This window comes from Aspergillus karnatakaensis (genome assembly GCF_047715665.1).
Source record: "Aspergillus karnatakaensis strain CBS 102800 unplaced genomic scaffold BJY04scaffold_6, whole genome shotgun sequence".
Taxonomy (NCBI): domain Eukaryota; kingdom Fungi; phylum Ascomycota; class Eurotiomycetes; order Eurotiales; family Aspergillaceae; genus Aspergillus; species Aspergillus karnatakaensis.
The window spans coordinates 226,131-240,840 of record NW_027395718.1 but is presented as its reverse complement, the minus strand read 5'-3'; the positions used below and the strand labels follow the sequence as shown (position 1 = coordinate 240,840).

The 14,710-nt window shown below is 51.2% G+C and overlaps 4 protein-coding genes across 4 annotated transcripts; all 4 read right to left on the bottom strand.

Moving 5' to 3' along the window:
• Positions 1–1,248: 1,248 nt before the first annotated feature.
• BJY04DRAFT_134998 (uncharacterized protein) lies at positions 1,249–1,926 on the bottom strand. The gene has a single exon (XM_073708563.1). The coding sequence runs from the start codon at positions 1,801–1,803 to the stop codon at positions 1,309–1,311; it is 495 nt and encodes a 164-aa protein (XP_073575310.1). The 5' UTR covers positions 1,804–1,926; the 3' UTR covers positions 1,249–1,308.
• A 7,752-nt stretch (positions 1,927–9,678) lies between these two features.
• Positions 9,679–11,105, bottom strand: BJY04DRAFT_179811 (thioredoxin-like protein 1). Its single transcript, XM_073709962.1, has 3 exons — positions 10,953–11,105; positions 10,690–10,837; positions 9,679–10,600 (listed from the first exon to the last, which is right to left on the bottom strand). Exons 1-3 carry the CDS (start codon positions 11,029–11,031, stop codon positions 9,832–9,834), a joined length of 996 nt encoding a protein of 331 aa, XP_073575309.1. The 5' UTR covers positions 11,032–11,105; the 3' UTR covers positions 9,679–9,831.
• Positions 11,106–11,245: 140 nt separating this feature from the next.
• BJY04DRAFT_179810 (diphthamide biosynthesis protein 4) lies at positions 11,246–12,459 on the bottom strand. The gene has a single exon (XM_073709961.1). It carries the CDS (start codon positions 12,318–12,320, stop codon positions 11,715–11,717), a length of 606 nt encoding a protein of 201 aa, XP_073575308.1. The 5' UTR covers positions 12,321–12,459; the 3' UTR covers positions 11,246–11,714.
• On the bottom strand, positions 12,451–14,202 carry BJY04DRAFT_179809 (peroxidase). The gene is made up of 2 exons (XM_073709960.1): positions 13,728–14,202; positions 12,451–13,639 (listed from the first exon to the last, which is right to left on the bottom strand). The coding sequence occupies exons 1-2, from the start codon at positions 14,055–14,057 to the stop codon at positions 12,896–12,898; spliced, it is 1,074 nt and encodes a 357-aa protein (XP_073575307.1). The 5' UTR covers positions 14,058–14,202; the 3' UTR covers positions 12,451–12,895.
• Positions 14,203–14,710: the final 508 nt, after the last annotated feature.

Here is a 14,710-nt window from a genome sequence, read left to right as displayed (position 1 = left end):
CTTCAAGGAACCGGATGACTGATAGAGACAAATGTCGCAAGAGAAAGCGAGAGGGAAAGGGGAGAGAGAAAAGGAAAAGAAACGAAAGACTAGAGGGATCAAATATAGAATCTAAAAAGGGAAAGGAAGGGACGAACTGAAATAAGGAATAAGAAGGATAGGGAATTAAAGAAGAGGAAGAGAGAGAGAGAGAGATGAAGTCGCGGGGGAGGGAAATGAGAGACAGGTTGATGGCCGAGAAGGGAAGAGGAGGACGGAAGGATGGTGGAGATAAAAGAGTGTGATCTGCCTGTGCTACGAATTGGCCGCCCGTAGGTACTTTTGGGTTTTATTTTCTTTTGGATTATTTTTTGGGAAAATAATAATAATATCTCTCCCCCAATATTAAGCTCCAGCAAATAATCTGACGATGGAGCGGATGGTGTCATATACAGCAACCGAATCATATGGTGGTCTTGAATTTGGACTCACTACTACAGTCATTCATTGTCAAGACAAGAGACATGCTCTGAAGAAATCATTATCATTGTTATTATTCCCGTCGAAATTTTGAACTCCCCCTCCCTCATCCATGCAACCTTCCTCTTCAGCAAGGTCTCTGCACATCTTTTGTTCATCGTCCAGCATCCTCTGTACTGAGCGGAGACCGGTGGGACTACGATTGCCTAGCATAAAATCAGAGACCGACCTTCTCTTGCACAACACAACGGCGATGAACTTACTCCGGAAGTGCACACCAGACTACTAAAATCTACCCACACCCAAGACCGGCCGGGGAATCCCAAAAGAGGCCCTGCTAAGTGGGCCGCACGAGCACGAGTAGGCTAAAGTCCAAGTGGGCTTCCAAGCCCCATTTTCAATGGTGGCCTCAGAATTTCAGAAATCTATTGTTACGGTCCCAGAATCCTACCATAGTGCAGGATCGGTGAATGCGGAGAACCTTCTCTCCCAAGAGGACAGACATCCACGACCACTACGAGTCAAGAGTTCCAGCACTGCTCTGTTGTTGGTGATGGCCTCGCCCGGATGCCCAGCCAACTGCGACACTGTTCTCAGTAAGGACATCAGCTGTGGCCAATTTGACTTTGTCGCCTGCTTCATCATGATTTGCTCTGAGCACAACAGTGAGGACTGTCTCAGCTCTCCAGTAGTAGTCTGGAGATTATTGTGTGTTGTTCGCGATGGCTGAGCACCGAGCAGCGAGCGAGTCGCCACTACAGACTCGCATTTCCGAGATGTTGGCTGCTGATTCCTGAACTCTGCCAATGATTTTCTCTCCTGCCTAAAATAGATCGGAAATTGATTAAATTAACTGCTACCCCTCCACCACTCATCTTCCTTCCCTCCCCTCCCAGCCTTGAGCCCAGCCAGCACCACTGACCGTTGACGATGCCCTCCCACGCCGTTCACACGGACTTGCCCGCGCTTACTGACGAACACCCTCTGATCAATAACATCTCGCAATCTCACTGCTGGTGTGAAGAGCAAAAGTTGCATCTCACCCGGTGATGTTCCACTATCTGGCTTATCAGCGATGAGCATGAGATTCAGCCAATCATCACGCAAATCGAAATTGGAGTGGAGGCCACCTTTTTCTTCTTTTCTGAGCGAGAGCGGAGAGCAGAGACAGTCGGTGTCCAATGACAGCCTGGCCGCTGATACGCCGAAAAGTTGGCTTCTGAGCCTTCTGCTGCACCCTCTGAGCACCAGAATCAGACAATCAGAGAACCATCTATCTGAAGGGAAAGGATTGACTCGTTTCCAAAGGTTGGCCCCGCCGCTGTGTGCATCCCGTCCGTCCATTTGGGGGGATTCCACCCCATGCCCAATTTGACAAAAGAAAGATTCGCGGGCGAAATGGAGCCTATGAGCGGCCGTCTCTGTCGCGTTGGTGACGCTCGAGCCCTTAGAGGTTCAGAACACTTCCAGTAGGATCAGCAAGGCACCGTCAAGAGGGTCTCTGTGAATGTGAACAAGACACAGGCGGCAAGGTCGATCAGAGCATCAATTCCCCGTGCCCGCCGCCTGGTCGCACTGGACGCTTGGTCAATGCCACAATCTCGGCCCTGGACAGCGGACAAAGAAAGAAGGCTGAGACGACGACTGGGTACAGAGTACGTAGTATACACCGACAGAGCAATTTACTTGAGACCCTATATCAACGGGCTCTATGGATGGAGTCTGGCGGAAGGTGGCGATGCAAGCTTGACTTTTCGAAACGGTTTCTAGTCTACGGCCCACAGATTGTGGCATCGTGCGACTAAACGCATCACGGTGCATATCCATCCCTGTCCCTTCTATCGAATAAGTGCAGTCTTATGCGTTGGGGGTTTCCCTTTCATATGACGCTGCTGCAACCGCTTCCGCGGGTAGCGTTCTCGATGCCGATTGCACCTGGGGTTTCATACAATGAGGGGCTGTGCCGCTGTACTCTTGCCAGATTGCTTGTCATATGTCAGGTACACTGTCTGGACGAACCTTGCATGCAAAATTGCTGCACATCGGAGCGAAATCCCAGCCCTGACAAATGACCATCCCAGTGAGACAGCAATAATGCGCTGAACAGAGTTTCGTAGATTCGGTTTCGCCTCAACGACAAAGATTGAGAGTCAGCGACAACTGACACCGTCATCAAAACTCTCAAGTCACATACTTCCCAGTTCGGGTTGGACGTGTTCAACGCCGCTGGACCGATCAGTTTGTTCCTTGCGGCCTACTGCAGGAACAACTGCGGAGAGCGCAGCCTTGCAGCAAGCCAAGGGACTCGTCGGAACCATCGCATCCACACACAGCCTGGGATCCAACCAACCGATGTCATCTCTACGGACGGATACTGATGCGAGGTTCGAGGGGTTACTCAAACGCGTCGTCCATCTGCACCACTCTCAGTCTCCATCAACAATAGAACGGCTGCCCAGGCGATTATTGTGATTCCCTCTTCCCCACTGCCGCGCGCCTCTTCCAATAAGACACCCTCTTTCTCCAGTTCGATTGACTTTCCTTGTCTTTGTTCTCTCCCACTTTCTCCAGATTTTTACCTTCAGACTCCAGAGTCCAGAGTCCAGAGTCAGCATTTCGGCATCAAAGACGTTGGCTTGGCACCCGCCAATAACCCAAAAGCTTACTCGAAGCTCGCTCTTTCATGAATCAATCGCCCGCTTTTCGCATTCCCTAAATCCCAATAGTCTACCGGTAGTATCTGGCTATCGAGATCAGCAACCGCTTCACGCTTCACTCTCCAACACGAAGAAGACTATCGACTGTTATTATGTAGTTAACAAAGCAAAAAGCAACGGTGTTCGGTGCAAGATCAAGTCCGCCAACTCTAATCGTTTGCCCCTCATTGCTCCAGCGGCAGACTCATATTCGAGTCACCGACCCCGATAACGATAACGACGCAAGAAAACGGGTCCCTCATGCAATGATCAGCACAGTGGACATCACATCGCCGGGGCATAAACATAACTTTATCCCTTCCTTTGTGATTCCGTCTGTGCTCAGCATTTGACTCAGACCGGACATTTATGCACTCCAACTTCCTTGACTGACAGCTCGCCCGTACGCAAGGGAGGCTGGGCTTGTCATTGACATTGACGCTGACACTGCAGACGCCGAGGATCTGTCATCTCAAATCCAAACCCATGGCCATGGACACGCGTAGCGGCATAGTAACCCGGCCAGGCCAGGCCTAGAAGCGAACAAGCTAAACTCATCCAGTCCATTCGTAGGGTTTGCAGCTGCTCTTCCCGAAAGCTACCAGGTTTCCTGTTGCACAAGCAGATGCACAATCACGCTAAGCCTATCAGGCTTGATAGATCAGGTTCGGTCTCTGAATTTCGGCCGCGGTGTTGTGTGTTGTCGTGCTGTGGGACGCAAACATACCTCAGGCTCCATCTCGGCGACAAAGACAAAGGACGCAATTTCGGCGTACCTCGTTGTTGTCTCCGTCGGACATCTTCACGGAGTCACAGACAAAGCATGAGTCCATCGCGCAGACCCAGAACCGAGATTCCAGACCTTTAGACCTCGACTCCAATATTGAGTCGACTCTTGCCTACTGCAGGTTAGGAGCGGAGCTCGAAATTCCCTCTTTTGGCCAAGTGCGTAAATCATGCGATGCCCATTGGCCAATTCTAAAGATAGACAGTGCTCTGGTGGAGCGACTATTTGTTTCAAAGGATTTGGGGTACTTTTTTGACGTGAGGGTTCGCGGAGTCGGAGACGAGATTGATGTGGGTTGATTCAAAGTCCTGGACAACAACAGGAAACACTGACAGGCTGATTCCTCTGAAATTCAGACCCGTTATAGAGTACTTCTCATCTCGAAGACCATCCGACATCCGTACTAATGTAAGATAGATTAATAACGGTCGAGGTTCCCACCACCTCGTACCCTCGAACGATTTCTACAACCCACCTTTGATTAAAATCCCATACCGTCCAGCCGAATGGAAAACTAGCAACCTTCGAGAAGGAAGTGGTGCAGGGAATAGATTATCAACATTGCTGGGCCTATGAAAATGTGAATTCGACGACAGCCTTGAACCATTTGCTATTGACGGCAGGCGTCCCCCACTCGGTACTGACGACCGGCGTACTATTGGCGATGGATCATCGGCTCTGTCAAATGCCGAGTGGCAGGAGCTCGAGGACGGGAGAATCAAGACTCACCGTCATTTCTTAGCTGTCGAGTGTCGAGGTCCTGACTCCTGACGCGGACAGATTTGAGCCCAGAAAAACCGTTTTCGCACAGACGGCAAATGTGATGGATCAATCTTTTGTCAACTGCCACCCTTCGAGATACAGTAGAGGCGGCACAGCAGCGATAAGACAAGCCAGTCCGTTTGCAGCTGGGCAGATTTGATAAAATGATCACCGCGCATATCGCGTCGTCATGGCAGAGGTATCAATTCGATAAGAGACCGTCTAGGCTAGAGCTGAACGAAACCCTACAGGCTTTCCGCCCGCTGATGGCGCATTCTAGACATCAGGTACCGTGATGATCGACGCCGTCACGTTTCCCTTGCATGACCACTTGCAGGTTGCCTCCCAACCTGTCACTGGGTATTATTTGAGGATGGTGAGTGATAGGTCGAATGCCATTCCCACTAAGAGGCAAACTCTGAGACTGTGATGAATAACAATCCAACAAGGAAAGTCGACCGCAACTGTCGACAATCGCGACGCATACCGCGTCTACCGTAGGTAAAACGCTGGCCAACCCACGGCGGTGCCGTTTTCAATATTCCTGGAATTGCTTTTGGAGATCTCGCCACGAGGTCAATTTAGCGAAAGTGATACGCGAGCGATATGACAGCTGGACGGGAAAGGGCCAAGTGGGCGCCGGCGCCGCGAGACCCGCCACGGGTCCCTTAGCTGGGCGACGATGTGAATCTTCCATTCTGTTTCGAGATAGAGCCCTCGTGCAGGTTAATATCTGTGTCGGACACGCCGCTCGTCTAACAAATTACAAGGCGTGGCTGCTGCACTTGATGCTTCAGAGTGGGATGTCCACCGTCCTGGGTCCAGTAGCGGATTTACAGAGTATTGGCGGCGGGCGCCGTTTGGGATCTGGAAGGATTCCTGTTTGAGACGGCACCGATGTCCGTTATTATTGCCGAGGGTCTGTCAGCGTCGCATCCAGATTCCAAAGGTGTGGCTATCATTCGATTGAGTCGATTCGAAGTGGGATGGATGGGCTCCAGAGTATGGCAGGGGAAGCCAATGAAGATGGGACTTGCGATGGTGCGTAGCGTATCCCAAGGGACCTTAGGAGCATACCATCATAGTTCACCGGAGCTGTCCGTTGCTCTATTCTGTACACCAGCGTCATAAAAGACATACATGCAGCCATTCAACTGCTGTTCCCGAGAGTTGGAGTTAGAGTTGTCCTTTACTCAAAGTGAGCGGGACAGCTCCATCTGAGCCTACAACGCCTCGTCAAGACAGCCAACTCTGTCCACTGAAGGTGAGTTTCTATGAGTAATGGTTCTATTTTTGCCCGTCGTATGGTTCGTTCGCAGCAAAATCCGAGACGCCTTCAAGCCACGTTCGTTGCATTATTCGTAATCTCAAGGGCAGAGGTGATGTCTGGTAAAAGCCAAGACAGCCCATACCATACTTCTCTATCTGATTGATAATAATGGGTCGAAATGCTACTCTCTGCTCTTTGCCCCTCTTTCTCCCAACTTCCCAAGTCCAACCTGTGGATGCCAGATGGCAGCCACAAAGAGGCGAAGCGAGAAATTAAGTTGGCAAGCTTGAAGGTGAAACACGCTAGAGAGTCATCTCCGGCGCATCCCCTGCGTCCGCCGTCCTCCCCACTCTGCCATGCTCTCGCCATTCACAGCACCCTGAAACAATAATCGATGTGACCATCCCTCGACTATTGATTAACTGTAAAAATAGGCTCTCCATAGTCGCCTTCGAAGAATGTTCCATATTATTGTTGGAAGCGGAGGACTTGTTTAGGTCGCTTCTCCGTGATGGAGTGCGAATGCGAAAGCGAAAGAAAGAAAGAACACCCTCGTTGCCACTGATAGTCGACTAGCGAGATGCTTCCAAATACTGAGCCAGAGAAGAATTTACGGAGGACTCAGGTACTACTGAGTACATCATTCGTGCCTGCATGATGATAAGATCCTGACGAATTTGAGACAGGTGCATATGCAGCTAAGATAGCGCCTTGCGGGGGGTCAACGAACACCGTATTGTTCAATACGAGATGATATCGATATCAACTTGTGAAGATTGCAGTCTATCAGATACCGGACCACCATTTCACCAACCATCTATGGACGGGAAAAGGATTCCCAGAGCGGATGTTGCCTTCATGCCAATCCTGGGGAAGGACCCGAGGAATGTTTAGCATCATTAGTATCATTATTAGCCTCTCCGGCCCCGTGGTATGTTCATTTGCCGATTCAGGAAGGTACGACTCGACCGGCCTCGTGGGCCAAGTCCATCAAGTGGCAACCTCAGGTGGATCATAATATCTCCGACCAAAGCACGTGCTTTCAGCCTTCTTGAGAGAGATTACACGTGCTCCAAGTCTCCTGCCAGTTGGAGTACGAAATGGACGATTGACGGTGGGTGGCTGGGTGCACGCTAGCCCCAGGACCCAAAGGCTCGGTGGGATCCGTACCTACGGTAGCGTGGCCGCTATCCGTTAGCCTGCTCGGAGGTCTTTAGCACGCTTTGCTAGCCAACAAGTCTCGCCAACTTCCAAGGCACTGGGCAGGTCTAGTCCCTCTTAGGTATGTTGTTGACCACTCGACCCGCGGTTCGAGACGAGAAGAGGAGCCAGCGTGGATCCGGTATTTCGGTTGATGGACTGATTATCCCCAAGGTCCCTCTTCCACTCGCCAATTCTTCAACCTCGCACCTCGAATCGAATTGGACGACAGGCGACAATCGTCTCCAGATCTAAAAGCATCGACACCGGAGCACACGGTCCGCTGTTTATCTCGAGAATCCTCATCGGGAGCTGCCGCCGTAGCCCTTGACAATCATGAATACGGTGAAATACGGGTGCTCACTTCCAGCCTTCCGCCGTCATCCGCGGAATCATCCTCAAACAGATTTGGTCAAGGTCTACCTCGCCACTGATCGACTGCTGTGGCGTGTAGAGTGTGAAACGACAAACGTACCTCGAAAACCTCCGACCTGACAGCGAGCTAGGCTTGCCGCTCTTCGCCATTTGCCAGACGATCCGCGAGACTGAGCATTCGAGCTCGCCAACAAGAGTCCATTGGAGCAACGGGGGTTTGCTTTTTCTTTCCTCCAACTCGAACGCCTCCAGTGTCGCCAAGAAGCAAAGGATGATAACGGAATCCTCGGGTCCGACCTGACTGGCAGGTGGTACTTGGTGTGCAGTGGTAAACTCTATCTTCAAAGGAACGGCTCCAGCAGTACAGATTCTCCACTGAGATCGCAATTTGCGAGGCCCTCTATCCAATCGCGGAACCAGCCCGAGGGCGCTACAGCACTTGCTGGACCATCACGATTCACGAAGAGGACCTGCAGAGCTGAACCTGCAAGCCAGGCTTCCAATTGCTTGTCACCATCTCGTGGGGCTTTGTGATTATGCACGGTACTCTGCACAGGGCAATGTGCACGTTCAAAGATCCAATCCTCCAGCACGATCGACGAGGGCCGGACCAAGCTTTGGATCTTCATCTGTGCCTGTGAAGATCGAGCGGTGTGCACTACGCAGTCCGTCCGGAGATGGATCGATCTGATTCTAGGTTTCTGAGCTCTGGATGACAATCGTAATGAAAGCCAAGTCGCGCCATGTCCACTGACGATTCATGAATCGACGACAGATGGGGCTTGTACCTTTGTCTCACATCGAATCTTTGGTAGCGGACCGCGAGTCAGCACAGCACAGCCAAGACGATGGACGACGAGGTTATGAACCAGTGAACGCAGGCCCCGGTCGAGGTTTCCGAAACCTAAAGGCATGCTCGTCTCTCGCGCTTCCTGAGACAACTGAGAAGAGACGCTTGAGTCGCTTGACGTAGGCGGTTCACATGAACCATGGTTCAGCCGCCTCTTAGGCAGGACCAAAATTCGGACTGCAGGAGCTTCATGGATCGGCGAAAGGTGTTGATATGGCACTGTTCCTGTTCACCGAGGGCCATATTGAAGACTCCAACATTCGGGATGATCTATATCAAAGCATACACAGATAGCAGTCAAGATAGCGACTGTTCCGGGTAGATACCGCCATTATCTTTACTATCTCGATAGCATGATATGATTCGATTCTTATCAGCTCGCTATCTCAAATCACTAACTTCGAGGAAGCATGAGCTGTCTCGAACATCAACATCGATCACAATATGCGTACTCCGTAGACAGGGAAAGACAATGAGCTCTCATCAAAGGAAGCAATCACTGTTTGCGAGCAAAAACGGCAAGCATCGCGAGAAAAAGAAAAACCACTTTCGCAGACTTCGAGGATCTGTGATAAGACGATCAACAGACTTTCATTATTGATATCCCTCACACCCTCGCCAGTCCAGAAACAAAACAAATTCAAGCAAGGCCTCAGTGGATGGTTTTAAGATCAAGCTCCCAACAGGAGTCAGTCTCTTCCTATCATATGTTTAACATCCAATAATCTCATCATCAGCCTGTATGAAGAAGAGAAGAGAAACCGCCTCGAAGAATTTTTCTTCCCATCTCTCGCTCACGTCGCATCCACGTGACCTCTCTTCTCTGTTCAACCAATCATATTTCGTCACTGCAAATCTTGAAGCGAAACTAACCCAAAGGAACCAATTTCGCCGACCCGCCCACAGAATAAATACCTCTCCTGCCCACCAGAATTTGCAATCTTTTTTTCTTTCCTTTCTTCGTGCGGCGACGCAACTATTCACCCGTGTTGCCTGGACATCTACCCCTCTCGTCAAAGGAGGCTTCAGTGATGTATTTCTCAGGTGTCTGTTGTGTCACAGAAGAACGGAATTGCACCCCGGTTCTTACTTTATTGGTCTTTCTGATCTTGCAAGGATGAGGCCATTTGGTTTGGGATCGGACAAACATACATACTTCTTTCCATTTGATGTGGTGGTTTGAAGAATGTTCCTTGTAGATTTTGTAGCCTTTTAGTCTGTTCGTCTTGAGTTCGGTCTCAAGATGGCACGAGTCGTTTTGTGTTAGATACCCTCAATATCAATTTGATTGTTTCTCTTTTATTCTCGACTTGCAGTGTTGTCATCGATTCATTTCATTGTTCGTAGCTGTCTAGGTGATGCAAGTTGATATGAAAAACTCGTTCCACGCTCCAGACGTACAGGCATTCTACTCATCTTTCTAGCGATACAACTACTCCCCCTGCTCATCACCAATCTTCTCCAGCTTCCCCATCTCCCTCTTCTCGCCGGCCTCGCCAAAGATCCGAATCCGATCAATCCGTGTCTTCTCCCCATCGCCATCCCCATCCACAACAAAGATATTCAGCGAGAAAACGCTCTGGAACTTGACGAACCGCAGATCAATCTTCGCCGTGCCGGTCTTGGTATCCCAGTCTCCAGACTCGAGCGTCACGATCTGCACGGGCGGGATATCGTCCGCTTCATCAAAGCCCAGGACATGCGACCGGTTGATGTACAGGTGGATAGTCTTGGGCCTCATTGGAACTTCATCGTCGTCTTCCTCTCCGTCAGAAGGAGGTAGAGAGGTGATGTGCAGACTGTGCACCTTCAGCGTAGACTTGAATGGAATAAAGAGCATTAGCTGCTCGTCCGTGTCGCTTTCGACCCAGTCCGCGGCGCCGTCTTTGCCCTTTCCACTCCCCAGCGCAGACGGCTTCGAGGACTCGAATAGTGTCCTTGCGCCCGCGAACTCGCTGTCCCGGTTCAGTAGTTCCAGTCCCTTGACGTCGTATTCCTCTGTGATATCGCTGTATCCCTTTGGTGTTGCGGCACCGACCCACGATCCGCCACTCGAGGAGTCACCCTCGGCTGAGGCAGTTGGATCAGACTTTCCGGCTTCGGCGGCGAGCTTGCGGATGACTTGGCTAAGTTTTGAGGAGTCGGCGCCTTGGATTGTGTTGGTGACACGGCCGCGTTCGAAGACGATGAATGTGGGCATGCTAGAGGGAGAGAGTGCTGTTAGCTTGTAACACTTTGTAGGTGGACCCTCCACTTAGTGAGGAACGTGTGTTGGGGAGTTCTGGCGTACGCTCGAACGCCATATGCCTGGGCAATATCCTGGCACTGGTCGACATCAATCTTGGTAAAGGTGATTCGGTTTGGGCGGGAGAGCTGCGAGGCGAGCTGCTCGTAGACAGGAGCGATGGCGTGGCATGGTCCGCACCATTGGGCGTGGACTGGAGCAGTGGAAAGACTTGTTAGTGACAGGAAACAGCTGAAGGGTCTGGTAGAGGAGTTGTGAGGGACCGAAGGGATGAAGGCGGGGGATCAACAAAGCGAAAGGGCACTCACAGTCTGCCACAACGAAGGTGGAGGATGTCAAAAGATTATTGAACTGCTCCTTGGAGGAGATGTTAACGGGGGATGACATTTTGGCGATTGTTGGAGGATGTTAGAGCCAGTGGTTTGGGTGGAGGATGAGGAAGAGGGTTGAGGTGGTTGTTGATAGCTTCGGGTAGGTAGTTGGAATATATGTCATCAGCGGGATGCCCCTTCAGTGAGGAGATAAATATTGGAGCATTTTTACAATACCAACGATTCCGCTCTCGTACCTGAGTGATCTACAACTTAATCATGGTGAATTGCCAAAATATCGTTGATTCAAGCTTAATATACATTTAAGAGCCCAAAACAATCCATGAACACTTTGCGCTGCGAGTATCTGTGTAGCAGCCATCGTTGTAGCTTGACCACAGTTGATGTCCTTCGGCCAACTAGAGCAATTATATTACTCGAGGAGTTGAGAAATGTTGGGACGTCCTCTATCCGATTTAGAAACCTGATGGTCCTCAGTCATACCCTCGAAGCACCCTTGCAGAAAGCAGTGACGCGGAGCGTGGCTCAACGCGCGCTGTCTTCCTTGGATTCAAATGTTCGACATGGGTAGCTCAATGACTCCCGTCGGGTGTAGAGATACTCCCTAGGTCGTAATGGCTTTTGAAGCCCAGACCCAAGCTGTCGTACTGGGCATGATCTCGTCTCGAGGTTGTGCCGTGTCCAAAGCGAGGAAAAAATAAGCAGCAAAGATGTTCATCCCTGCTCCGTACATCCCCCTCATGTCTTCTTCCCAGCATCAAGATCTTCATCGTCATCATCCTGCACCGCAAACAGCACTTTCATATAGAGACTACATCCGCGACACCCAATGACAACCTCCCCATTCTCAACTTCCCTCTCCAGATCCTCCTCCGAGACCATAAACCCTCGTTCGTCACCGCATCGGCAGCCCCTGTACCATACCGCTCCTCCGTCTGACCCTGTATCCTCTTCACAATCCAGGTCTTCCAGATCAACAACCTCCAATCCTGTATGGAACACCGTCCCTTTGCCACCACCAGCTCTAGCAGCACGGTCCCGGTCTAAACGCAGGGCGCGATCATATTCAGCTCGGAGGGAGGGATCGGAGAGGGTTCGGTAGGCGGTTGTTATCTCGTCGATTGTGTAGCTTTGACTTGAGGAATTGGTGTGTGAGGGGAGTGGGGTTGTGGAGGTGTCGAGGATTGTGCTCGCGCTCGGGGCTTTGTCCGGGTGGTGTTTTAAGAGGGCTTTGTGGTAAGCGATCTTGAGTTGTTGTTTTGTATATGGTATCGATTTATTTGGAGTTGGGAGGGGGAGGTTGAGGATTTCGTAGAAGTCGGAGGGGGTGGCTGTTCGCGTCATGGTTTTTGGAGGTGTGCTCCCTAGAGGCGTAGGGGAAACTGAGTCGTTGTGATTATTGTGAAATGATTACCCCTATATGTGATTGATTGAATCGGTATCATAAACAAGGTCTTCGTTGAGACAGTAGTCGGGCTTGTTGCTGCACTGAGGAAGAATTATTTGCGGTTGCGGAGATTCAGAGACCTCCGGGGGTCGCCGCCGCCGCATATCAGTAAGCACAACGACAAGCATTCGATCATGACATTTTTGAGTCTCGTCTGCTTCGACAATAATCTTATTGAATGTATTCTACCAAGGCTCTAATCTGGATCTATTTTGGTCTTAGATACCCCAGTGCGGAAACGCAAGACAAAGTGATATGAAATCTTGATGTATTCATGCACCTCTACTAGAGAAGTCTATCCCATAGTAGTACAGTCTAAGAAATGGACAAGCAGATAGACAAAAATGACCGAAACAGCGAGGATAGGTCGGATATCAAAGAGAATAGAAACGGCGTGAAATCTCAGCAGTACTCCAGGCTGAATAGAAACTCAAACTAAACCAAAGTCGACGCGGGCAGAGTAGGGTGTCCTCTACTCAGAGGTCTTGAAGACAAAGCGCTCCTCAGCGGAGCTGGTGAAAGGAACACCAAGCTCAAGGAGCTTGACGAAAACGTCGGAAAACTCCTTGAAGAAAACATCGCTGTCCTTGGCGTAGCGTTCAACGTGCTTCTTGAACTCCTTGTCCTTGACGAGGGCAATATCGGTAGGAAGCATCATGAGCGTCTTGGTGGTCTTATCGGTGAACTGGGTAGGCCCGTTCCACTTGCGCTGCTGCCACTTCTCATCGACGAGCAGCTTAAAGAACTCGTTGGTGAAGACGGTAGGGCTGAAGTCCCAGGGACCATCGAAGCCGGAGCGGTCAGTGTGGGCACGGCCAAGGGCGTGAGCACCGCTGAGAGCAACCATTTCTTGATCGTTGAAGCCCATACGTCCAAAGATGGCGCGAATGTGATTCTGCTCCTTGGTAGCATCGGGGAGACGGCCGTCAGGAGTGCAAGCGGCGACGTCCTTGTCGGAGCGGCCGGGCCTCCACGGGATAACGGGGCCACCAAGTTCCTGAATGGCGCAAGAACCGGCAAGGGTCCAGAGGTCGGAGTAGGAGATCCAGGGGAACTTCTGCTTGATGGGCTCAAGGAAGTCGCGCGCGTACTTGAGCCCGGCGTTGGCACCGTGGTCGGATTCGGGTGCGAATCTCATCGTAGCACCGTTGCTGCCCCCAGTGCCGGTTTCCTTATCGTAGGTGCCACTTGCGTGCCAGGCCAGACGGACGAGAACCTATGCAGTAGTATGTTAGCTTAGAGCAGGCTCAAGAAGAAGTGCTTGCACAGCTTCGACGGATTGAGAGGGTAGTTGTTAGACTTACCGGACCGTAGCTGCCATCATCGTAGTCAGTCTCGTTGGCGAGACGGTCAGCAATGGCATCGTAGACCTTCTGGTAGTCCTCCTTGGTAGGGGCGAAGGGCTTCGAGCTGACGCTAACATCGCCGCCCTTGAGATAGAAGTATGCGCCAGCACCACCGGCAGCGGCAACACCAGCCCACAGCAACGCGTTGGAGGACTTGCCGGAGTTAGCCTCCGAAGAGTAGCCACGGCGAGCGGCCTGCGAGGGGAGAGCAAAGCGAGAGCCTCGGACAGCGGGCCTCAAGGAGGAGCGCAAGAAAGCGCGGGATGCGGATCGAGCAGCGGACGCCATGATGAAGAGTAAGGGAGTGGAGAGGAGGAAGAAAAAGAAGAACACCGCTTGGAAGAAGAGAGAAAGGGTAAAGGAAAGGAGAGGATCGGAATGAGCAGGACGAAAAGAGACCAGGGATAGTAATCAGTAATAAACACGGTGCCAAAGTCCCCCAGACTGCCGAAGCCCCTCGAACAAACAGCGTGCACCAATCATTGGAGGCAGATTGGTGAGCTTTGGATCCAGATCTCTCCAATTGACTCAGCAGGAGAGTCGAAGAATGGCTCTAGCAGCAGTCTCTCCGCATTTCTCTGTCGTTCTCCGCCCGATGCGCAGGGGGGTTGCCGAAGACCGTTCGGCGTTGGAGGGCATCAAACATCCGTGGCAATATCAGACCATCTCTGATCCATGGCTCTGTGTTTTGCCTTGCAGGCCATTATTCAGAGACCGAGTCTATAGATTACTGATGATAAATGCGGCTATTTGTCTCTTGCTGGTCGATACAGACGTAGATAGATAGATCAACAGCCGAGGTGTTGTTGCGACAGTCTGGAATCTGGATGGGGCTCTTAAGATGGCTGTCTCACTAATCACCCATTATTAACAGCCACGCCCTCTTTGGTCGGTTTCGACGACCTTCCTTGCCCGCGGGAAATTCCGAGTCTGTCTCCGCC

What these genes read in the sequence shown, in the direction of transcription:
- BJY04DRAFT_179809 (XM_073709960.1), bottom strand. Translation starts at nt 14,057, where the DNA reads ATGGCGTCCGCTGCTCGATCCGCATCCCGCGCTTTCTTGCGCTCCTCC. An exon ending in ATGATGGCAGCTACGGTCCG is followed by an intron (nt 13,640 to 13,727) that starts GTAAGTCTAACA and finishes ACTACTGCATAG; the next exon opens with GTTCTCGTCCGTCTGGCCTG.
- BJY04DRAFT_179810 (XM_073709961.1), bottom strand. Translation starts at nt 12,320, where the DNA reads ATGACGCGAACAGCCACCCCCTCCGACTTCTACGAAATCCTCAACCTC.
- BJY04DRAFT_179811 (XM_073709962.1), bottom strand. Translation starts at nt 11,031, where the DNA reads ATGTCATCCCCCGTTAACATCTCCTCCAAGGAGCAGTTCAATAATCTT. An exon ending in CACCTTCGTTGTGGCAGACT is followed by an intron (nt 10,838 to 10,952) that starts GTGAGTGCCCTT and finishes CCACTGCTCCAG; the next exon opens with TCCACGCCCAATGGTGCGGA. An exon ending in CAGGCATATGGCGTTCGAGC is followed by an intron (nt 10,601 to 10,689) that starts GTACGCCAGAAC and finishes CTCTCCCTCTAG; the next exon opens with CATGCCCACATTCATCGTCT.
- BJY04DRAFT_134998 (XM_073708563.1), bottom strand. Translation starts at nt 1,803, where the DNA reads ATGGACGGACGGGATGCACACAGCGGCGGGGCCAACCTTTGGAAACGA.